The 24,956-nt window shown below is 45.1% G+C and overlaps 1 protein-coding gene across 6 annotated transcripts in view; it reads right to left on the reverse strand.

Annotated features, from left to right (window-relative positions):
• Nucleotides 1–24,956, reverse strand: part of THRB (thyroid hormone receptor beta) — a 412,267-nt gene that overhangs the window by 62,100 nt on the left and 325,211 nt on the right. For all 6 annotated transcript variants that reach the window (XM_062215323.1, XM_062215332.1, XM_062215306.1 and 3 more), the window contains exon 4: nucleotides 12,538–12,798. In XM_062215323.1, the coding sequence (XP_062071307.1) occupies nucleotides 12,538–12,798 (261 nt within the window). The remainder of the gene's footprint in view (nucleotides 1–12,537; nucleotides 12,799–24,956) is intronic.

Raw genomic sequence — 24,956 nt, forward strand, 5'->3', positions numbered from 1 at the left:
GTACAGCAGGCCACAGAGACAGGAAAGAACAGAGAGCATGCATGATCCCAGAGTCTGGACCAGGAAAGCAAGACTGGTAGAAGGACTGTCGGTGGTGGCCTGGCCCTGCCCCTTCCAGGGGATTGACACCACAGGAAATGGCTCAGATACAGCCCTGGTCCTTGTCCCGACTCCCTCTCCAAGGGGTGGGAGATGAAGGTTTGCAGGATTTAAATGAAATCTGTAGACTAGGTAATAGTATACATAAATGTTAGGTTTCCTGATTGTGATATTGTACCAGGATTGTCTAAGATAGTTTTAAGAGACAAATAGAAGTATTTAGATTGAAAAGGGCAAGGTGCTGACTTACTCTCAAATGGTTCTGAAAAAAATATATATACACACACAGGATGACAAAGCCAATGGTGGACAAAATGACCATTACTGGTGAGTCCAGGCGAAGGGGATACGGGAGTTCTTTGCACTAGGGTGGCTTTTTGGTAAAACTGAGCTTACCTTAAAATAAAATATATAAAAAAGGAATTTTAAGTCTGCCCTAGAAGGAATTACAAGAAAACCTACAGCTTACTCAAACTTGAAGACTTAGTCCCTGGCCAAGCCTTTCCAGCTCAATTCCCAGAAACAGACACAACTGACAAAGTGAGCAGATCTGTAATAAAACAACAAGTACAATCAAAGTTGCCTTCAATTCATTCAGGAAAGTGAGTCAGATGGATTAGTGTAATTTTCTCACTTTTTAGTGGTGGTCACCAGGTTTCTATCCTTGACATTGCAAAGTCTGAAAAAGAATTCAGAGAATAGACACTGCTTTCCCTTTTGGGGGAAGAAATGGGACTCAAGAATAGAGCGATCAATCCAAAGGGAAGTTAGGAGTGAGCATACCATATGTGACCAAGAAGGCATAACAAGAAAGCACCATTCTGGGTGTCTGCTCGTAAATATTAAGTGGGTTGAACCCATTGCAGATACCTGTTTCCTTGGAAACACATTCTGCTGAGACTCCTGCAAAAATTAACATGTATTTTTTCCTCTTACAGGGCAGGAGCTTCTTTTACTTACACAGTTCTGACCTTTAGCTTTAAATCTTAGGCTTATTATAAGAAGTTCTTTCCACAAGCTAGGCAAACAAAGAGCCCGATAAGTATCTTTTCATTAGTTCTGAGGCTTGACTTAAAATAGTATGGCCTTTACAAGTGCTCATTATGGGGCAACTATAGGGAGCAGAGGTAAAATCTACCACTCATAGACTACTGCCATCTAGACTAAAAAACCATCAACCAAAGCACAATATTCTCACTCAAATGCCAAGTGGCTTTATAATATAGATCACTGAGTTAAACAGTCCTATTTGCAGCATTATTCTCTATTTTAAGATGTGGTAAAGTTTAATAATGTCAAGTCCCTTGTATGAGCCACTAATGACAAATGTCATGGGAAAAGAGGTTCATCAAAGGTCATAATCCTGGGTCAGGCCAATGCCATGGAGAATGGCCCTGGACCATGGAGGATTTCTGACTCTCATCTCATTCCCGTAACTTGGCTGGTTCTGGATTTCTGGCTGCTTCTAGTTCTGTACATATCCTATCAATTCTGGTTCAGTTAAGGAGTCTGACTTGGTCCAGAGGAATCTGGAAAGACAGCTTACTGTTAGAGTCAGGCATAGGACAGAATGACTGGAGAGACACGAGCTCTGTGCCAGGGCAGGTCCTGTGCCCGGGAGCAGCGGTTGCCCTGCACAGAGAACTCGCCTGGTCTCTCTGCAAGGCCACTACGGGAGGCTGTGTCCGCACCTCCAGGGCTGCTCCGAAGCCCGAGCCTCGCTGTCCCGGAGGAGTAAGGACAGAGGCCACTTCCAGTCACCAGTGCCTTCAGGGGACTGTGTCAGTTTTCAGAAATGGAGGAGGAGAAGAAGCCTACACTGTCTGGGGAACTGAAAATGGAGTCTGGCCACGCACGGCCCCAGGAACTAGGACGCGGAACGTGATGGTGTAGGGCCGCTCAGCCCATAGTCTGTTCTGGAGCTGATACTATGCTCTCATGGTAATCACTAGCTTAGCTTTCTGTGCCTAAGTACTGAGTATTTTTTGCCTTGGTTTCTTCCTAAGGGGAAAAATGGTCATCATATTGGAGAGCTACTTTATTTAAAAAATATTTTTATTTATTTGTGTGAGAGAGAGTGGGTAGGAAACATGCTCCCATATGTCCGTTCATTCACCCAAGTGCCTACAACAGCTGATGCTGGGTTGGGCTGAAGCTGGGAGCTGGAAACTCAACGCAGGTCTCCCATGTGGGTGGCAGGAAAACAGCCACTGGAGCCGTCACTGCCACCTTCCAGGGTTTGCATTAGCAGGAAGCTGGAGTCAGGACCAGCGCTGGGCTTCAGACCCAGGCGCTCCATTGCGGGACCTGGGAGTCTTAACAGGTGTCTTCGCAGCTAGGTCCAAAGGCTGTCCCTGGAGAGTGACTTTTAAAACGGAATGTAGATTTACGTCCTTTTTTTTTTAAGATTCATTTTTTATTTATTTGAAAGACAGAGTTACAGAGAGAGGTAGACACAGAGAGAGGTCTTCCATCTGCTGGTTCACTCCTCAGATGGCCGCAATGGCTGGAGCTGCGCCGATCTGAAGCCAGGAGCCAGGAGCTTCCTCTGGATCTCCCACATGGGTGCAGGGGCCCAAGGACTTGGGCCATCCCCTACTGCTCTCCCAAGTCATAACAGAGAGCTGGATGGGAAGAGTAGCAGCCGGGACTAGAACCGGTGCCCACCAGGCCAGGGCTTTAACCTACTGTGCCACAGCGCCAGCCCTTGTCCTTTCTACCTTTGTGGTCAGTTAATCTCTGACTATGTCCTTGGTTGGAGAGAATCAGTGATTCACTCATGGTTAAATAACTGGTAAGTGTCAAAGGCAAGAATCAAACCGCAGGTCTGTTCTGAACACTCTCTATGCATCTGCTAGGTGCTGAGCGACACCCCTAAGATTCTGTGCAGTAGGCCAGCTGTGGAACCTGAGGATTCTTGCGATGTTGTGATGGCCACTCATACCTTTATTTACATTTGATGTAACTTGTTTGTGGTTTCAATCTGTGTTCAGCGTCAGCCCTTGGCAAGAAATGAGATAGGTGATGTTTGTCTTCAGGTTGTTGCATCATAATCTTGACCAGGGGGTTAATGGCACTCTTTTGTACAGTAGGCAACCTGATGACCTGTGCAGTGGTACCTGGCAGTCTTGCTCCTCATCTTTTTCTTTCATCTGCTAACTTCACCCTTGACCTCTTTGTTTCCATACCCACCTGGAGATGCTAATGACTTGACAAGATATCCATCCAGGGGGTTTACATTTTGAAAGATCACAGAGAAAGGGCAGCGATGGAATTACAGGCCCCAGGGCACCTCGAAGGAGATACTCCGGGGAAGGGACGACTTTGAATGGCAGTGGTCACCCACAGCAACTTTCCCAACAAGAACTTTTCAACTTCCATGCAAAGTCAATAAATTAACCATTCGCCTGTATGTGATCTTGTCTGAAGACTACCTGTTAGAAGTATCAAGCGCAGGGCAGGCCTTTGGCCTACCAGCTAAGATGACAGTATCCTACATCGGAGTACCAGGGTTCAATCCCAGCTCCCGATCCTGACTCCAGCTTCCTGATAATGCAGACCCTGAGAAGCAGTGGTGATGGCCCAATAACTGGGTTCCTGCCATGCACAAGGGAGACCTGGATTAGGTTCCTGGCTCCTGGCTGTGGTCTCCATGCAGCCTTAGCCATTGTGGGAATTTGGGGAATGAACCAACTGATGGGAGCTCTTTCCCTCTCTGTGATTCTCAAATAAATTATTATTAGTAATAATACACAAAGAAGAAGGGATTTTTTTAAAAATTGAAAGAGAGGCCAGTGCTGTGACATAGCAGGTAAAGCCACTGCCTACAGTGCTGGCATCCCATATGGACGCCGGTTCAATTCCTGGCTGCTCCACTTCCAATCCAGCTCTTTGCTGTGGCCTTGGAAAGCAGTACAAGATGGCCCAAGTCCATGGGCCCCTGCACCCATGTGGGAGACCTGGAAGAAGCTCCTGGCTCCTGGCTTTGGATCAGCTCAGCTCTGACCATTATGGTCATTTGGGGACTGAACCAGCAGATGGAAGACCTCTCTCTCTCTCTCTCTGCCTCTCCTTCTCTCTATGTAATTCTGACTTTCAAATAAATAAATAAATCTTTAAAAACACTTTGAAAAAATTGAAAGAAAGAGAAGTATGATGGAATCTATGTCCTCTGCATTCAGAATGTTCTTGGCTTTAGAAACGTCAGCTCTGTCGGTGCTGAGCAGTCAGTTATCCATACCCACAGGTGACCTGTACCCCTAAGACCCAGTCTGCTGCTTGTAGTCTTCGCAGACTTCGGTAGGAGAATAGCACCTCCCACCGCATGCCACGTGAGCATTCAAGAGCGCCTTCGGTTTCCCCCATTCATTTTACAGACGAGAAAGCTGGGGCTCGGACAGAGCGGTCTAGTCAGAGGCTGCGAGTGGCAGGACCAGAATCCGATCCCTGACTCTGAAGGTGCACGTGTGCTGAGCCCACTGCCCCCATCCCAGAGGTCCGGCTGCCCTGCACCTTCGCCCAGACCGGCATTTTTCCTGTGTTTCCGAATTCCTCCCAGAGGGGCACAGGGAAGACTGCAGCCAAGCTTCCCCAGCTCGAAATTCACTTGAGTTACTTCATGTTTTTCTTGGTTTCTTATTTAAGTTTTTATTTTTTATTTATTTATTTTTTTAAGTTTTTATTTTTAAGAAGAGTCTGGAAACCTCCTTTGGTTGTTGCTGTGGACTCCTCTTTCTGGTGTTTAAGCCTCTACCAATGTTGTGTCGATAATGTTTTGTTTTGTTTCTCTGCATTTATATTTCTGTAGCTCTTCAAGGTATTTCCAGGTCAGAAAGTATGGAAAAACAGCAGTGGGTATAGGCTCAGAGGACAATTATCATCTAAGGACAATTCAGCCTAAGGACAATTATCATCCATTTAGTGCCAATGAAGTTCCAGGCACCATGTTGGGTGCTTAAGGCTACCTGTGAGTTACAACAAATTTGAAAGGCAACCAGCATTACTTCATGGAAAACTAGGTGGATTAAGGGTCAGAGAGCTTAAAAGTCTTGCCCTGACTCTTAAATCTGTATACATGAAGTGCACGAAATTTGTTCACTTTATAAAAATTTAAAAATTAAAAACAGAAAAAAATATTTCTTCCCAGAAGGAAACAAAAATCCTGCCCTGAGCTGGTGAACTGAAGAGCAAGAAGTGAACTTAAGAATGTCTGGTTGTAAAGCGCATGATCTTAACGTTTCACACAAATCACACCAGTTGTCCACTCCTGCGAAAACTTCAGAATGAAGCTGTGTATGGAGTTAATGTCAGCATCCTCCCTAGTCCAGCCTCTCCCTAAGGTATCTACCAAAGCAAACTGGATGTGTACATGAGCACTTTCATGTACATTTGTGCACATTCAACTATATAGGATTTTAAAAAATTTACAAGAATTTTATTTTTAAAATATTTATTTATTTGAAAGGTGGCGTGATAGGGGGTGGTTTTTCCATCTGCTGGTTCATTCCCCAGGTGGCCATAATGGCCAGAGATGGGCCAGGCCAAAGCCAGGGGTCCAAAGTTCCATCTGGATCTCCCACATGGCTGGCAGGGGCTTAAGTACTTGGGCCAACTTCTGCTGCTTTCCCAGGTGCATTAGCAGGGAGCTGGACTGGAAGCAGAGGAGCCAGGACGTGAACCAGTGCTCTGATATGGGATGCCGGCAATGCAGGTGGCAGTTTAACCTGCTAATGCTGGCCTCATAAATAGACTTTTAAAGCTATCATTGTGAACACAATATTCTTAAGGTATGCTGGCTTTCATTAAGTATTTCTAAAATCAGCTCCTTTTAGAAGCTTAACTTTTTTTCTAGGTTACTTTAGATAGGATGCAATTTATTTGAATAATTTATTTGTATGGGTGGACATTTGGATAACTTCTAATGTATCAGTCACAAAAACAAAGGTGCAAAAAACACGTCTGAACACAGATCTTCCTGCCCTGTGTGGCTGTGTAACTGCTTCTAGGGATACAGTATTGTAAGAGGGACTCCAGGGTCATAGCCATGGCTAAATTGTATCTCAATGAAAACAGAACTTGGACAGAACAGATCCTTGACTTTGGCATGGCCTGGTTTCCGGCTTTTTCTCCTTTCCACTCTCGCTGATAGTTTTTCTTTCTTTTCTTGCTCCTCTGTTTCTGCTTGGTCTCCTTCTGGGGTGCTCTTCCCTGCCTTTGAAGAATTAAATCACGCAGCTCTCTTACCCTGCCAGAAGTCGGTAGACAGCCCGTGTGCTACGTTGATCACAGGTCTATGAATCACTACTGCTCTCTGCTGGGACGGCGGGTCCTGATGTACGGTGAGGAGGGGCAGCGTGGAGAGCAGAGATGGATGGGCCAGATGCTGGTGTGAGTGCGAGGGCTCAGGCTTCGTCATTTCTGCCTTTTGAAAGTCTCATTCGCCTGAAGACGTCCTTGACTTAAGGACAAAGACAGTGATCACCTCCTGGAAATGTGTCTCACTTGAAGGATGATCGTGCACACAATGGCTTGCATTTGTGCCTCGAGTTTTTAGAACGCTTTGTTATTTTGGTAAATGAGAATTGTACATCATTTAAAATTGCCATCACTGACTTGATTCATTTTTTTTCTCTTTATGAAGGTATGAGTTAGTAGTCTGTCCCTTTGCTGACATAAGATACTGTTTTAAAAATTACTTTAACTTGTCTAAATCTTGAGTAGTGGTTTAATAAATTATGGTACATCTATAAGCAAGGATAATCTATAGCCAATAAAAGTCAGGATTCAGGAGAATATTTAATGACATGGGGAAATGTTCATGATATATTGTTAAGCATTAAAAGTTGGTTCAAAATCATTTGCCCAGTAGATCAAATTTGTAACAACAACAACAAAAAAGATGTGCCCAGAAAAAAGACTGAAATATAATGAAAATTAGAGTGGAGCTTGTCCTTGGGGGATAGAATAATGTATGATTTTTAAAAATGATTTGTAATTGTGAAAAGTTATGGAAAATTTTATTTTTTCTACAATGATAATACAGGTTTTTTTTTTTTTTTTAAATCAGGAGATACAGTAACTTCTCACTAAAATGACTTTGCCTGTTGTCTCTTGCCTCCCTACATATCTGAGACTCTGGATTTTGATATTCAGAATCGAGTAGGCCTGTGGGGAAGTCCCAGCGAGGTCACCGGATTGTTGCCATCTTTCTTCAGAAGCAGACAGGGAGGTGGGTCAGTCCCCGCCCTGTGTCTGCCACCAGGAAGGGCCCGAGTGACATCACAGGCAAACGTCAAAGGATGGAGACCCGGCTGGGTTCATCAGGACTGGCTAGGTCCAGCTCCAGGCCTCCATGCCTCTGTCCAGAAGCATCCCTGTGGGACTGGCGGGAGAGGACATGAGATGGCAGAGGGGATAGGCCTTGTAAAAACTCAGGGGAGGATCAGAGCTCCAGTCTAACAGTGTGGCACTTTGAGAAAGTCTCAGGGCTGAGTGTTCCCAGGTGGCGTGATTAGCAGCTGACCCTGCAACTGGCCATTAAGGTAGGCCAGGCCTAAAGAACGGCCCAATCAAGAAATAAGCAACTCAAAGTCATCCCAGTGCAATCAAGGAGGGAAAGAAAAGATGTACATTCCCAGAGTGCCCACTAGGTGGCACACCCTTTCCTAGACTAAGCACAACAGTCTTCTCCAGCTCTCTCTGGAGGGCTGGCTCAACGCAGATTTCTGGGCTCCACTCCCCAGCTTCCAGTTCAGTAGTGCGGTGGAGCCTGAGATACTCTATTTTTTTATTTTTATTTTTGACAGGCAGAGTGGACAGTGAGAGAGAGACAGAGAGAAAGGTCTTCCTTTTGCCGTTGGTTCACTCTCCAATGGCCGCTGCGGTAGGCGCGCTGTGGCCGGCGCACCGCGCTGATCCGATGGCAGGAGCCAGGTGCTTCTCCTGGTCTCCCATGCGGGTGCAGGGCCCAAGGTCTTGGGCCATCCTCCACTGCACTGCTGGGCCATAGCAGAGAGCTGGCCTGGAAGAGGGGCAACCGGGACAGGATCGCTGCCCCGACCGGGACTAGAACCCGGTGTGCCGGCGCCGCAAGGCGGAGGATTAGCCTAGTGAGCCGCGGCGCCGGCCGAGATACTCATTTTTAACAACGCCCAGGTGCTGCTGGTGCCACTGGTTGGCCGACGAGACTCTGAGCAGCGTTGCATACGCATGTCAGACCCTGGGAAGGGAGGAGGTGGACAAGGAACAGGATGTGGTCCACATGGCTGAGCAATCTTCAAATTAGCACACCGACTTCAAGGACAGGGAGATGGGGGGTAGGTGTGGGCGGAGCCGGGTGTGTTGGGAAGGGAAGTGCCACTTGCTCCCACTGGAAGAGCCTCTGATACCAGCGCATACTCGAGCTGTGGGCTCTGTAGTAGAATGTGAGGGCTCCAGCTTCCATTCTGGCTAAATGTGTTACCAACTAATTTAGTTAAAATGCTTGCAGCAGACGGGAGCCCCGGAGCCAATGAATAGAGAGCCAGTATTCAGAGCAGAATGAAAAACATAACGAGAGATACAAACCAAAAGTAATCCTAAAAAAAACAAAACAAACAAAAAAAAAAACACAAAACCTAAGATTATGAGAAACATAAATCAATGGTTCCACAGCTATTTGAAATGAAAAACCATTAAAAACGAATCTGGTCCATTCTGGACCAACCCCTGGTTCTACTGTGTGAGTACTGTGTGTGTGCACAGTAGAGCCGTGGTTCTGACCACATGTGACTGACCAGGCAAGTCTGACAACACTCAACACCCTGCTCGGAGGCATGATTCTGCTGATCATGTATTTGCATGTAGGCAGCAATGCTCAGCTGCTCTAAGAGTTCCTGCAGTTTATTCTCAATTTCTGTACTCACATCAGTAGAGAGTGGTAATAAACAGACGGCAGAAGAGTACTACCCACAAACCATAGTTAGAGGTGCACTGGCTTAGCCTGGCCACTTGGGGAGATGGGTTTATTTTGCAACTTCAAGCAGCCAATTTGGTTTTGGGCACCCTGCACTGTAGACTTTCATCTTTCCGTATCCTTCCAGGACAACTGGTTCTTATTGATTCATTTGGGGTCCTTCTGGACCCACTGCTGTTACTCTATACTCGGACAAAAGGATATTGTAGTGCATGTAGTAGCCACTGGTGGATGGATGAATGGAATTGCAGCCCAGGATTGAGATGTTAGGTATAACAGCCAGCCAGGAAGTGAACACACAGCATGAAGGGCATCAAAAAAGAACTCCCCGACAGTGACTGCACTTGTGTATGAGGTCCTTCAAAAATTAAAGGGGAACTTGATCTTGGAGCAAAAAATTTTGAGGAGCCCATGCTGTGGCGTAGTAGGTTAAGCCTCCACCTATGGCGCTGGCATCCCTTATGGGTGCTGGTTGGTGTCCTGGTTGCTCCTCTTCTGGTCCAGCTCTCTGCTAATGGTTTGGGAAAGCAATGGAGGACAGCTCCCGTGTTTAGGCCCTTGTATCCATGTGGGAGACCTGGAGGAGGCTCCTGGCTCCTGTGGATCAGCCCAGCTCTGGCTGTTGTGGCCATGTGCAGAGTGAACCAGCAGATGGAGGATCTGTCCACAGTCTCCCTCTCTCTGTAACTCTGCCTCAAATAAATAAACAAAAAAAAATTTTTGAAACCCATGCATATCAGGGATCTTTGAAAAGTTCATGTGAAATGTGTATTATGGAAAAAGCATGCACGGATATAAAAAATGTTTGTAACAAAATTAATTTATTTTTAATTTCCATTATTCCATAAACTTTTTTGAAGGACCCTCATGGAGGTAACAGCCAAGCATAGTAGATGGAGAAGAACCAACTCCAGAAAGGAAAAAAAAAGCCAATGAACCACATTGTTTTCCTGGCTTCACTGGTGCCTCACTAAATCAAGGGTTCATTTGAGGGAGAGAAATTCAATTTCTAAGATTCTGGGGCCATGAGGAGCAGGCTTCTTAGTGGCATTGCTTCATGCCCACATCATGCAGCTTCTGGGGTTCCTCTGGGAACCACAGGACAGTTTGCCTTAGTGGTTTCTCCTGGAATGTTAGAATCTTGAGAAATGACTTTAATAATTTACTTCTACTTTCACATTAAACCATTTTCTGACTTTCAGTGAAAGAGAGCTGAGTGACTACACAATGGATCATCAACCCTAACCGCCTGGAAACGGTCTGCTCCACCCTACAGCTGTCTGTCATACTCCTTGCTCCATTCCTTACCAGGCACACAGCGCCAGGCAAAGAATTTATTTGATTTAATGCTGCATCCCTAATCATAATGGTGATAGCAATAATGAGAGCTGCTCTTCAGAGAGCACCAAGTGTCGGGTACTACGCTAAATGTGTGCATATGTGATCTTATTGAATTATTTCAACAATCAGATAAGTTTGCCCACGGACAGAAAGTGGAAGGGCTGGGATTCTAGCCAAAATTTGTCGGTCTCAAAAATGTGTGGTCTTAACCACTGTACCATACTTAGGGTCTTGGATTCAGACACAGACCCTTTCTTCTTGCTTTTAAGTTGCACCAACAAAGTGAAAGCTGTAGGTTGGGGACTAAGTTACTGAAAAGTGATAAAGGCATCGATGGATTCTGTGAATGAATGAATGATGGCTATGGGTACCACTGTGATGAATCAATCTTAGTTCACAGGGCCCTTAAATCATGAGGACACTAGAGTTTCCTGTTACTATTTCACTGTAACCAAAGACTGGCACTGTTTAAATGTTAACCCATAAAATCTGAAGATACGATCTAATCACAACTGCTAAGACGGTCTCGACTGTATTTTGAGCAAATGTGCATGCATGGGCCGGTGCCGCGGCTCAACAGGCTAATCCTCCACCTTGCGGCGCCGGCATACCGGGTTCTAGTCCTGGTCAGGGTGCCGGATTCTGTCCCGGTTGCCCCTCTTCCAGGCCAGCTCTCTGCTATGTCCCGGGAAGGCAGTGGAGGATGGCCCAAGTCCTTGGGCCCTGCACCCACATGGGAGACCAGGAGAAGCACCTGGCTCCTGGCTTCGGATCAGCAAGATGTGCCGGCCGCAGCGGCCATTGGAGGGTGAACCAACGGCAAAAGGAAGACCTTTCTCTCTGTCTCTCTCTCTCACTGTCCACTCCGCCTGTCAAAAATAAAAAAAAAATGTGCAGGCATGGGCGTGCTCACACAGGTGTACCTCATCTACATCCTGACTCCTTTGAAAAAACCTGGTTTTGCTCTTTTTCTAAATATTCCTTTTAACTTCTCAACTTCCCTACTAATAAATATGAGAGACAGCTCAAACACCAATCTTTCCAAATGGGACACTGTCACTCTCCTATCAGAGCTCATAACCAGATCTCACTATTCTATTTGAATATTTTCAAATGGGACAATCTGCACACTCAGTTTCCCAAGTAACCTGGTGCTTCCCATGTATTTCAGAAAAGTTAAAAGATCAGCTCTTTGGCAAGAATGATGACAATGATTATGTGTTTACATTCCTTGGAATAGCTTGTAAAAATATTTCATGGCTCATATATAGGATTCTTTATACACTGACATTCTTATACATTGGTATATGATTGCAAAATTTTTCAACACACCAAATCTCACCATGAGTTCCAACCCTTAACGAAAACACAAAAGACCTTTTTTATTTCTTTAAGCTTGAAAATTGAAAAATACAACGGGAAGGTACATGAACTTGGACATTTAAAGACACAAATCGATTTAAGAAGCCAAGATTTTGGGAGCCCTAAGACAATAAAGCGATCAGTACGAAGACATCTGTCAGGGTGGAGGGCACTTGAGGCAAAGACGGTTAAATCTCATGCAAGTGGGAACTTAGGCCACTTTAACAGTTTTTTTTTCTCCCTTATGAGGTGACAACCTGTTAACACCATAATCTCTCCTTTCAGGATGACACAAGGATTTACCACGTAAAAGACAACAACTTAAAACCTCTCTCTTTTGAGCATGAATTGTCTATTTGGGTTAAAGGTAGGCTTTAAAATCCCTTTAGCTACTGGTATCCTTGGGAAGACACACATACACACACGCACACACCCAAAGCTGGAAGTTATATAACTATAGCAATGTCTGTTTTTACTCGGATCCAAAAACAGAATGAAAGCCAAAATCAACCATGCTTCTGCTAATTAGAGAAATAAAAATGTCTTCTCCCCAGATGTCCCAACGCAACACGAAACTGAAGCACACTGCTCTCCTTTGGATCCCACTTATTGATGTTTAAAAAGAAGGTTTGGGGATCAAGAATGCTCATCATAGGACAGGAAGGGAAACCACCCAGACAGGACCCCTGGGAAGAAATGGAGACTGAGCACACAGGTGCAACAGAGCGGTTTTCCTTGCTAAAACACACGATCACGTTCTTAAAAAGAAAAAGCTTAGTTACCTTTACATTTCTTCTCTTCCGTCTGGAAGGGCTGGGCACTTGAGACGCTCTGATCGCTCACGTCGTCGGGGTCCAGGTGGAAGATGGAGCTCGCCCAAGTGGCCTGGATGAGATGTGGTGATGACTGTTCGTTTTTCAACGCGCTGCGCCTCTCCGGATGGCTCTTCCTGTGCAGGCAGCTTTCAGACATCCCTCCTAGCTTCCAGTCGCGGTCGCCGTCTGGACAGGGCTTCGGTTTGTCCCAGGCTGGAAGGCCATTTTCTGCAGGGTTGAAAAACAGGAGATGATGAGCTGTTGGCATTGTCAAGATTTTGCTGAAATGCAGAGTTTTGGAAGGCAAGTTGTTTCTCAATTCTTTTGGGCTGACAGTACTCATAGGTACCTCGGCTGGATGGCAGTGATAAGACGCAGAGGTTGTCAGCCTTGGGCATTTAGCCACGTCCTCTGGTTTGCCTGTTGCAGTAATCAACACATTTCCCCTTATTTTTAGCGGCTGGGCAGACAGTAGCTGCTCCATGGCAAGGCTGTACTTTCGCCAGTCCCACGCCACATCAGTGGTCCTCAAGCGGGTTTCCACCCATTCATGTTACTGCTTAGATGACCATGTGAGGTCTGGAGAATCAGGGCTGGCCGAGACCTGAGGTCAGAATCTTAGACCATAAAACAGCCAGGATTCAGCCTTGTTTGACTTGGGTTTTATCACAGGCTGACCTGAGGGACACCCTGAGCCTTACCTGGGACAGGCTCACGTGGCCACGGAGAGTGACAACTCTGTTCTCACACCCCTGATGGGTTGAAAACACAACAGAACAAAACAAAACACAGAAAATCCTGGCTCTTTCAAATAGAAGTGTTGTAAATGGTTTCAGTGTAGCCCGGGAGAGGCAAGGAGATCAGAGGAAGGGAGTAGATAGGGCTTCAGTGTGGAGCAAATGAAGGGTCCCAAGGACAGATGATGAGCCCTACATGCTTCCTGCTGGGGTACCGGGTGGTTAATTATTTATGTAGATTATGTTGCTTTTTTCTTCATTCATCAGGACTTGAAGGTCTGCCTTCTAAAAAGTGGGAAAAATAAAGGAATAATACAATGAAAGAGTTGTCACACTAACTTCCCAGTGGCAAATTTTACCTCCTTGAATAGCTTTACTGTTCAAGGATAAAAACTAGAAAGCAAAAGCGAGACAGCTAATAGACAGCCTGAGACATACATTTGTATGCATGCTGTCATACTAAAAAGCCAGAATCCATCTGGTCATCCATATTTCCAGAAATTTGTTTTTCAAAATTAGGAAAAAATGTAGAGTCCTCCTCTTACAGTAAATAATGATTTAAAGATTAGAAATTATATGTGGATTTTCTTTTATGCTGAAATAACTAATGACCACGGTGCCTAGAGAAGACAACAGGACATTTTAAGCTGCCTCTCAGACATTTTAAATGAATTTGAAGTTATATAACCCAGGGATAAAAATGCTTCAGGTTTTCATGAACACCTCCTGTGAGGCTCCCAGACATGTTCATTTGACGAGGGTTTGCATTTCCCCTTCCAGGTCTTCGCTCTACTAGGAGAAAATTCCAGTGCCCAAGCACACTTCCGGGAGAAGACCATGAACAGCAGCGACAGTAACACACATAACCAGCATCTGATTGCCTTGTTATAGGACATGAAAACGCCGTGGCTCGAACTAGCTTACATTTGGTAGTGAGCAAAGCCTTCTTTTAAAAACTGTACAATGTGCTGGCTTTTTCTTGCAGCACTTGATCTTATTCAGAAGAGAGCTTTGAAAGTTCCCTCTGTGCAGAGAGCTGTGTGAGGCGATGCAAGAGTAAGTTAAACAAACACGGGTTCTTCCTTCTCAGAGTTTACCTCATTCACTGCGTGGTGACTAAAAAAGGCCTGGGCTTTTCAACCATGGCAGTTACTGGTGCAATTACAAGCACTTATGCTCACTATCCATAAAAAAGACACAGCGGATTGAGATCTTGGGAGACTGTGTTTCACGCCCAGCTAGCCATATCTATGTAGAGCTCATTCGGGTACCTCTTAGCCATGAGGGCTGGAGTTCTTCCTGAGCTGGATGTAAAACTGCTGAGTGCCAGGGTTAATTCTGGGCCTGACTTCCACACACATGAAAAGCCTTGTCTACCATGTGAATGTCTCCCAGCCTTGTCTCCCATGCGAATGTCTCCCATATCTACTTCATTTTCAGGAACTCTAAATCCTGAGCAAATTGCATCCTCTAAAGCTCAATTGAAACAAAGTGAAAGTTCTCCTGCCATTTTGTAAAGCCTCCAACTTTGGGGTTTTCTAAAGGAATTCTTAAAATGTGGCGTTAATTCCCCTGCCCCAACAGAAACAAGGAAATAGAGCCCAACTGGGTAGTCATCACTCTCTAGCGAAACAATGCTTGCACAAGAAATGCTGAAAGCAACACCCCTCCAAGGGGATCTCTCTGCTTCCGGCACAGCCTGCAAAAGCTGGCTCAGCACATCCCTGGGGCCGGCAGGAAGGGGGTTTCTTCTCAGCCAGGGAGGCCAGGGGTGAGGCAGGAGTAGGACTGCCTTCCACTTTCCTAGGAGAAGCAGCTGAGATGGTTTGGGAAAAGGGCTCCATTCACGAGAGGCATTTACAAGCTCATAATTACAGTCTGTAATTGCATTCACAATAATGACACTCAGTTGCTTAATTGGCAGGTTTATTGGTTGAGGCATTGCTGGGAAACCTAGAGGCCGAGAGTCCTGGTTGGGTCATGGGAAAATTCAATAGGGATTTATTAAATGAAGATTCTTGATTCTTATCCTCTCAGGAGCGGGAGTGGGTGGGAGGCGGTACACGTCATGTCCATTCCATTCCCAAAGAGTGATGAGACGCCCACCACACCAGGCTTCTTGAATTCCGTCTACTGGGTATTTTGTGAGTGATGAGAACCACAAGGTACCTCCGCATGCATATGGTAGGAAACAAAGGTTTGCAGGACTTTTCTGCTTTTACGACGTCGATGCCCGTATCCTTTGGTTCCACCCAGAACTCACACTGATGAGGTATTTCTTTATAGAGGGAGTAACATCTCAAAATGGTAAACCGGGGATTCTCACCCTTTGGTTTGTATCAGAGTTCCCTGAGGTGCTGCTATAAAGTAACATTGAAACTCAGACTCTTGGAAGAAGCATGGGGCCTGCACAGGTAAAGGTCTAGTGGGTTCTCCAGGTGATTCTGATACTCAATGGGGTTTGAGATGCACAGGATGAAGGCACATTTGAGGTAAGACAATAGATTATTGGCAGGTTTTGGATAAGTGTGACGCCTTGGAGGAAATTTGCATTGTCATCAAAAACATTCAGCAAGGTTTTGTTATTTCTTGAGCGAAAAATTAGAAGTCAGATGATAATTGGATGTTATAGATTGCAGGTAGCGTTGCAAATAAGGGTTGTCATTTTGAGCATTTCTGGGATATAGTGTACATGCTGGTAGACATTTTTTTTTTTTAAAAAGGAAGATCCTATAGGGCCAGTGGTGTGGTGTAGTGGGTAAAGCTGCTGCCTGCATTGCTGGCATCCCATATGGGCGCTGGTTAAAATCCTCCCTGCTCCACTCCCTATCCAGCTCCTTGCTAATGTGCCTGGGAGAGCAGGGGAAGGTGGCCCCAAGGCTTGAGACCCTGTGCCCACAAGAGAGACTTGGAAGAAGTTCCTGGCTCCTGGTTTCCGCCTGGCCTAATCCCAGCTGTTTGTGGCCATTTGAGAGAACCAGCGAACTGAAGACCTTTCTCTCTCTCTTGTCTCTCCCTCTCTCTGTAACTCTGCCTTTTAAATAAATAAAGAAATCTTTTACAAAATAAATAAAAATGGAGATTCTTGAAATGATCACATCTTGTTATTCACATGAAGTGTGAACCCTTCGCTTTTTTAGTGGATCCCAGCTGACACCTGGCTTTTAACACTTCACATTCTAGACACCAAGACAACTAACCAATTTGTCAGTTATGATGCAAATTAATAAACAAATAGAAATTTAAAAAACAACTAGATAGTGATCTGTGAACTGTTACTAAAGTGACTAGATACATGTTGAACTGTGTGTCTTGAGGGAGGTGAATGACTGAGTTTGCCTTTGACGAGTGTCATTCTCACTGCTTTGAATACACAGCATTGGCCTAAAGGGTTCTTTGGCAACACAGAAACATAAATCTCATTAGCATGGCTGCCTACATCCTATTCCTGCGGATTTCACTGAAGATGACAGAAAGTCAGTTTGTCCATGAAAAACGGGAGAATGATATTAAAATATTCAAGTATTTCAGGATATAAAAGCGAGGTGGCACCCTGGGAAAGCGCTAAGGCAAAGGAAATTGGATTATGACCGAGTGGTCACAGAGGGCCAGCTGAGTAGGCTGGGGCTGTCATGGTCCTCACAGGGACAGCATTTTTAGCTTGGACTAAAGGCCATTAGCATTAGGTACGAGATGCCAAAGCATATTCCATGTTAGGGGGGTGATGTATAGAATGCACTTTGCAAATCCAAGGATTATGTCGAATTATCACTTCAGGGTACCAGACTATTAGGCAAGAGGTCTCTACCTTCCATGTATACTTCTTACTATAACTCCTAAGGTTGAGCTTTGCTGAATTCATCGGCTATGTAAATTTCAACTCATTATTGTCTAGAGTCCTGGGTCACAGAAAGACTACTACTTGGCTGAGCACACACACTGGGCCAGGTACGCAGCTACACATTTCCCCTCATCTCCACAAACACCCTGGGGAGTACACAGGGATTTGCTTTTGATTAAGGAACCTAAAATTCAGGCAAGTGCTGTAAACAGATATGTTCTCATTATTGTCCTTATTTGAGGAAGAGTTATTCATTTATTGGTAACTATGATTTGATTAGTGCTCTGAACGTTCCTTAGAAACTCTACTTACTGCTGCGTTCAATTTTTCATTCATATTTGGAATTTGCTCTTGCTCTCAGCCACCTATAAACTATCGTCCACAGAGCAGCCAGAGGGACGGTTTTTGTCGGTTTAATTAGACAGACGGAAACAGACAGCCTGACAGAGAGAGCTCCCTTCTGCTAGTTCACTCCCCAAATGCCTGCAACTGCCAGAGCAGAGCCATGTCAAAGCCAGGAGCCATGAACTCCACCCAAGTCTCCCATGTGGGTGGCAGGAACCGACCACCTGCTGCCTCCCAAGATGCACATTAGCTGGAAGCTGGAATAGGGACAGAGCCAGGACCTGAACCCAGACATGACAACAAGGGATATGGAAATCTTAACCAGTTTTTTGACTGCTAGCTCAAATGCCTGCCCCCGAATGAGTCCTTCAAAATATAAATCAGAGTATACAAGGGGTCTTCAAGAACTCCTCATGTAGAATGTGTATTATGAGAAAACTATGCATGGGTTTAGAAATAGTTTTTGCTCCCAAATCAACTCATCTTTTTTTTTTTTTTTTAAATTTTTGACAGGCAGAGTGGACAGTGACAGAGAGAGAGACAGAGAGAAAGGTCTTCCTTTTGCCGTTGGTTCACCCTCCAATGGCCGCCGCGGTAGCGCGCTGCGGCCGGCGCACCGCGCTGATCCGATGGCAGGAGCCAGGGGCTTCTCCTGGTCTCCCATGGGGTGCAGGGCCCAAGCACTTGGGCCATCCTCCACTGCACTCCCTGGCCACAGCAGAGAGCTGGCCTGGAAGAGGGGCAACCGGGACAGAATCCGGCACCCTGACTGGGACTAGAACCCGGTATGCCGGCGCCGCAAGGCAGAGGATTAGCCTAGTGAGCCGCTGCGCCGGCCGAAATCAACTTATCTTTGAATTTCACTTTCCATGAACTTTTTGAAGTACACTAATATTTCTCCCCTGCTTAAAATCTTCTGGTGGCTTCTCTCAGTATTGAGTAAGGTCCCCAGGTCTCCCTGAGGCCCTCAGGACAACCAGAGCGTACCCCTGCCTCTCCCTACGGGCCCCTCTCAGGTTCAGCTCCTCTCCTGCAGCTCTGCACCTTGCTCCCTGTCCTGCAGTCATGGCTTCTTTGAAACCCCTTCCAACCAGAGAGCGCTGGCAGAAGCTCTTTCCTGTGCCTGAAGCACCCCTTTCCACATCTTTATATAACCCTGTCCCTGACATTTCAGAGAGCTTCCCTGACTATGTCCCCAACCATTTTGTTACTTGATGCTCTTCGTAGTACTTATCACTCACTGGAACTTTCCTGTCTGTCCTCACTGGAAGTGCAAGCACTGTGGGACCAGGGACTGGCACTGTCATGGTTATTACTACTTTTCTAGCACTTGGAGAAGAATTTTAGCATAGCAGGTGCTTGATAAATTGGCATGGGGATGGGGTGTGGATATAATTATTATCCCCATTTTACATATGGTGTTGAAGTTTAGTGAGTGACACGGATGTATACGATGCACCTGAACTCAAAGCCAGGTCTTCGATTTGCTCTGGAAAAACTCTGAAGGAATGGCTCAGCTACATTTCTTGGTGACCTTCTCAGAGGTGGTCATTAAAGAAGCAAGAAAAGAAGTTTGATTCTGGAAGTTTGGAGATGTGGGTTTTCGAAAATATACCATTGGTTTGATGGCTAAATGAGCAAATACAGTAAAAGGTCTTAGAATAGTGTCTGGTACATTCTAAACACTCAGCAACTCTAAGATCTTCATTATGCACCTGAATTACCGTTCTTTTCCTTGTTCCACTCTCCAAACCCAGGTCTCCCCTCTACACGATTTTCAGAGCATCCCCAAAGAAAGGAGTTTGATAAACGACTTCCCATCACTATGTTAACGGCTGAGAGCTGGGATGAGGCACTTAGCAGAAGCAGTTGTGTTTTCAAGAGGATTCTGGGAAAGTGTCAGACCATGGCTCAAGGAATGAATCGCTAAAATTGGACTCTTGTTTGCTTGCAAGTAGGTAGGAGAGGCATTTCGGTGGAGGGGGCATTTCCTTTAAGGTTGGCCTGACATCATCACTCCAGGCTTCATTAACTTGGTGGCTTAAATAACAATAATGAAGTAAGTGTACAGTAATAAGGCGCAGGTTTGATCCTTACTCGGTCTTCAAGGTCTGGTTCATCATCTAAGCTTCCTTGGAGCAAGCCAACCACCCTCCAACTATCTATATCACTTCCTGTGCACCTCCCTCCCTCCCTGTGTTACTGTCCACCTGTGATAGAACCACTTACACATATCTGCCTAATTTCCTTATTTGTTTCTTGTTGCTATAACACACATGGTGCCTAGCACAATATCCCAATGAATATTTGTTGTTCTCTAATCATCTGGTAACTTTGCAGAGAGAAAACTTCTGCCTTGGTGCAGAATCATTGGCAGGATTCTTTTCCAAAAGCCACTGAAAGAAGGAGTCATAATCACTGTGAGAAATTCAATGCCGTTTTTCTACTTCCAATAGTAGTGTTGTCCTCCTAGAAATGTTGTGGAAATTAAAACTGGTTTAGAGGCAGGGTGCCACTTACAGGCTCTGGCAGTCAGGGCTCAAATTCTGGCTGTGATTTTGGGCCACTTACATCTGTGGATTCCTTTCCTAAATATCGTTAGTATTTGTGTATGTCTCTTTTGTCAGGCAAAATCTTAATATGTCCTCCTTGTATTAAGTCATGGGTACACACATCCTTTCCCCTTACTACACTGTGGTCAAATTACCCATCTCTCAATCTGCTCTAAGTACAATGTCTTAACAGGACAGGACCTCAATAGATATTTGGAAATAACTGAACATAATAGAGACAGAGCCAAATACCCTTGCAGCAGAACAGGGCACTGACAATCTTTTATTTATCCTGGAATTTCTACGCATTGAGTCATGTTGTGCTCCATGCAAGACAGAGTCACCACAAATGGTTAGCAATAAGCATTCTCCAATACTCTACCACGAACAGAGGCTGCAACATAGACATGTACTGTGAACACAGAAAACAGAAAGGGCAGCCTGACATCTCTAGTTCCCTTGTCCCTAGACTGGGCTAACCAGCTACTTTGCGTTAACATTGGGATTCCATGAACACTCTGCCTAAACCACAGGCTTGGCTCATTGCCTGCTCTCCAGACCTGTGTCTGGTGAAGAACTCCACAAGGGATGCCAAGGTAAGGCTCCTGGTGTCTCAACACCATTTTTTCAGGACTGTGAAATATGCACATATTCCTGTTAGTCTACTAATGTCTTGGGCAGGCTGCTGGTTCATGTTTCCTGGTGCCTGCGCGTCCACCTGTGGTGGCTGCGCCTGGCCTGGGAAACTTTACAGTAGCCTAAGCTGCAGTGCCTGGGTTGCCATCTTCTCCCATCTATGAGCGTCTCTGCAGAGGGGGTGCTGGCCCAGCTGATGTCATAAAACTTTTACATTTGGAATAACTGGGCAAGGGAGAGGAGATCTCTTTGAAATATAGAAAAGTTGAATTATCCACTATTTTCAGAGGAAGCACCCTATTGCCACTTTGAAGAGTTATGATGGAAGGGTGACTGAGCTCGCTGGGTCTCATTAGGAAACGGGGTGAAAATGTCTCCCAGTGCTCGTGTGAAGATTGTGTGAGCTGACACACGGACCAGGTAAAGCACTGAGCAGACACACACTGGGTCATGTGTGTGGCTCATTTGCCCCCTTTCTTTTTCCTACTGCTCATTACAGAGATCAAGTCCACCATCCTCAACTCATGGGAGACAACCCAGAGGATCCATTCTGCTGCTCCTCTTTCTCTTAGCTTCCACAAACACCGTGAACCCTCCCAGTTCAGTTCTGGTCCCTCTCCCATGGCCACCTGTTATCCAGTCTACCTATGAACTGTTTCCTTTGGAACACAGTCATTTTTGTCCTAATAACATGCAGTTGTGTGCTATTTCTAAGATCTTATTAGAATAGGTGGTAGCACTCCCAGTATGAAGTCTCAGGCCTCAAGTGACCTGAGTATTTTAGTGACTAGATACTATTTTAATATTCTCCATAATTTCAACCTGCAAGGAGTGGATGTTATGACCATTGTAAGATGCAGGGAGCATGGGTCACAGCCAGGAAGGAGGACTTTGCAGGCCACTGGCTTCGAAGGGAATTTGGGGTAGGGATGATGAGAAAGGCAGGAAACCATAATTATTGTTATGTGTAAGGTACTTGATATATATAATAATAACACAAGTGTACTTCAAAAGGTTTGTGGCAAAAAGAATTAAAGGATAAGTTTACTTTGGTGTAAAATATTTTTTTTAAATCCATGTATACAAGGGATCTTCAAAAAGTTCATGAACATGAATTTTATAAAGACACCATGCATGGGCTTAATTTCTTTCACCAAAATAAACATATTTTAATTGCATTTTGCCACAAACCCTTGGGAGTACCTTCCTACTACTAAGATTATTGAAAGCCATTTCCTATTTGCCAGCTTCCTACATTAGGAGCCATAAATGAAAATTACTGTTAGCTGTGCACCTACTACCACTAAGCACTTCTCATCTATGACCTCATCTAACTCACACAGCTATGACAAGAAGCAAATGTGATTTTTGTCATTCATGTCACCCAGTGAGGCAATAAGAGGGCAGCAGTTAACTGACTGCTGTTCCTGCTTAGCCTGTGTCCCAATGCGCTTCAATTACTGATTCGCCTATTCGGTCGGGAGCTCCTGAAGAGCTGAGATCTTGACTGGTTCACCCTTGTGCTCTGGTGTCTGACATGGAGCCGAGTACATGATTAACGAATGCTCACTTCTTTGAATGGAATGGAATTCAACTTAGCAGCTCTCCACATCTCTCTCCTTCCCTCCTCTCCCTGTTCTGCACCGCCCAGTGGGAAACTTGGGTCAATGAGAACCCTCCCTCAGCTCATGCAGATCTTGCATTGCTTACCAAGTGCTGCTCTCATGATCTGCCCTTGGTCCTCATGCTGTCTTCCCCAAACTTCGTTTCCTTCACCTGTGTCCCTTTCCTTGTGCGAAGTGTCTACGGCTATGTCAAGATCTAGAGCCGAGATCCCTAAAGAAACATGGCCCTGAGGTTTGGGAAAAAATGATGAACTTCTACTTTTTTTTTTTTACTGGAAATTTAAAAGGAAATTACGCTTATTAACTTCACATGTATGCATGAGTAGCATGAGTGAATGAGTAAAATCCTGGAGGGGGCAGTAATGTTGTCAAACATTCCCGTCAGGGCGCCCTCCTCTGGAGACCAAGTGTGCTGCTTCACACCTGCGACTGTCAGCCAGGATTGCTGGGCCCCTTGTTCAGCCTCTGTCCAGCCACATGAAATGTACTCCTAAAAATGTCTTTTCTGTTGGCAAAGACTTGCAAAATTAGCCTCTTTGTTCAGGTAGGCTGCCTTGCATTGCTATAGGGTTTTGTCTTTCTTTTGCCTGCTCATTTTCCTTGTGGGTGAGACTGGACCCCTCTGTCCCTGTGCACAGGTGACTCAAAGTGAGCTATCGCAAAGGGTTCTCCTATTTCACTGGCAGAGATTCCAAGTCCATTAGGTGGGTAAGATTTGGGAGCTGCTAAGAGACAAATAAATCTTTTCCTTATCTGGCTGCTCTCACTTCTTTGGTTTTTCTGTATATTCCATTAGGCAATCGCTACCCTAACAAAAAACAATCGTCAAAGCTTCAGAAACCTCAAATAATTACTCTGAAACAAGAAACTACAGGATAATCTTTTGATAATAAGGGAAAAACCATTAACATTCTTAAAATGTGTGCGTCTAGGCCATTTAAGTGGGATGCACATTAATCTGTTTTAAAGTGTAGCCTGAAACAAAGTTAAAAAACAAAACAACAATTCAACGGGTGTTCAAAGCCACGGTGGAAACTCCTCTTGGCTGTGTGGAAACATGGGGATGATGAGGTTCGTGGGCAGTGACTTACAACCATCTAACCACATAAGAGCGAACTAGCTACAGGGACATTGACCAAGAGGCCTCAAAGAGTGGGGCACAGTGGAATCTTCCCCTAGGAGCCGTCATTTGGTTTTCCATATTCATTCTGGATTTAATCAGAGAATCCTCAGGTTGGATGACTCAAACTTTGAGGTAATTACCCTAAAGGCCACAGAGATTCCATTTAGGATATTAGAAAAACTACAGCTGTTCCAGAAACATCCCTATTAAAGAGCACAAATGCACATAAAAGGGAACAGATGTTTACTGCTAGGATTAGATTTCTCCTGTGTGAAAGGTCAGAGCACAATGTTTATTCTTGTTGCCCATCTGAGTCTACATTTTTGCAAACACAGAAGGTAGCATTAGGACTAGTCCCATTGTCTGTTCCCAAATATGAAGTGCCCCTCGCAGAGGAGAAAATCCTTGTGACACTTCCAACTAAGGAAATTACGATTGTGGTACGATTGGTGGATAGAGAACAAGCTTTGAGATTTACAGTTTCTCAAATTAAAAGGTAAAATGTGACCCCTGGATAATCAGACCAATTTTATCCATCACACTGTAAAAGGAGTCTCATTTTACTTGGTTTGCTCTTTCAACAGATTTTATTTAAGTCTACAAGTTGTTCTTCATGTAGTTTCATGGAATCTACTAGGAGTTTCCTTTTATTGGTGAAAAATGATTAGGATCAAGATCAATGCAAATGCGGTCCTAGTTTGGGGGGGTATTTCAATTTGGGGAAGTGAGAGGGCAGGTGAGGCTTTCAGACAGGTGAACATGCTGTGAGATTAGGTGCTTTGTAGATGTTTCCGGGGCATCGGGATGCTGTTAAACCCATCATAACCACATTCACTGAGTGGGCCCTTGGGGACCAACACGGTTACCAGTAGAGAGTGTGATGTCCCCTAGGAGGCTCCGGTTTAACATCTTCATCTTCCAGGTCCTTCCCAACGGCAGAACTAGAGAGGGGACTCAGACAGTTTCCTACCTGCCTGTGTTGTGGAGGATAACTTAGCACCGCACATTGGCAGACTGCTTGTTTCAAGCTGTTCCACAGTGTGTTAACCTTTCAGGAGAATCACGAGAAGCAGGTGGGATTTCTACCGTATTTTCCATATCTTTCTGTCTTATGTTTTTCTTAAACATTTCCATGACTTTAAATAGAGTCAGCAAGGTTGGGGCTGGAGAGAGGGCCAGGCAATGAGTTCCTGAGGCCAGTCCCCTCCCATTTGCCAGGTGAGCCTTATGTCCCCTCCACCCTCAGATGGCTTGTGAACACCTGTGGCCTTGTTACTCGAGTGTAATCTGAGGACCCAAAGTGTCAAGATCACCTGGGAGCTTGTTAGATATGTGGTTTCCGGCCCCAGGCCTGCAGGGTCAGAATCTGCATTTTAACAAGATCCCCACATAATTCAGGAGCACATGCATGTTTGAGAATCTGTTTTAGGGGCACAGTCTCCATATAAAGCAAACAGAATTAGTCAAACTCACGGTTACCCAATTTAAACTTTGGTGGGGTTTAATGGTTACCATAGAGAGATCAGA

This window comes from Lepus europaeus, chromosome 2 (assembly GCF_033115175.1).
Source record: "Lepus europaeus isolate LE1 chromosome 2, mLepTim1.pri, whole genome shotgun sequence".
Lineage (NCBI taxonomy): Eukaryota > Metazoa > Chordata > Mammalia > Lagomorpha > Leporidae > Lepus > Lepus europaeus.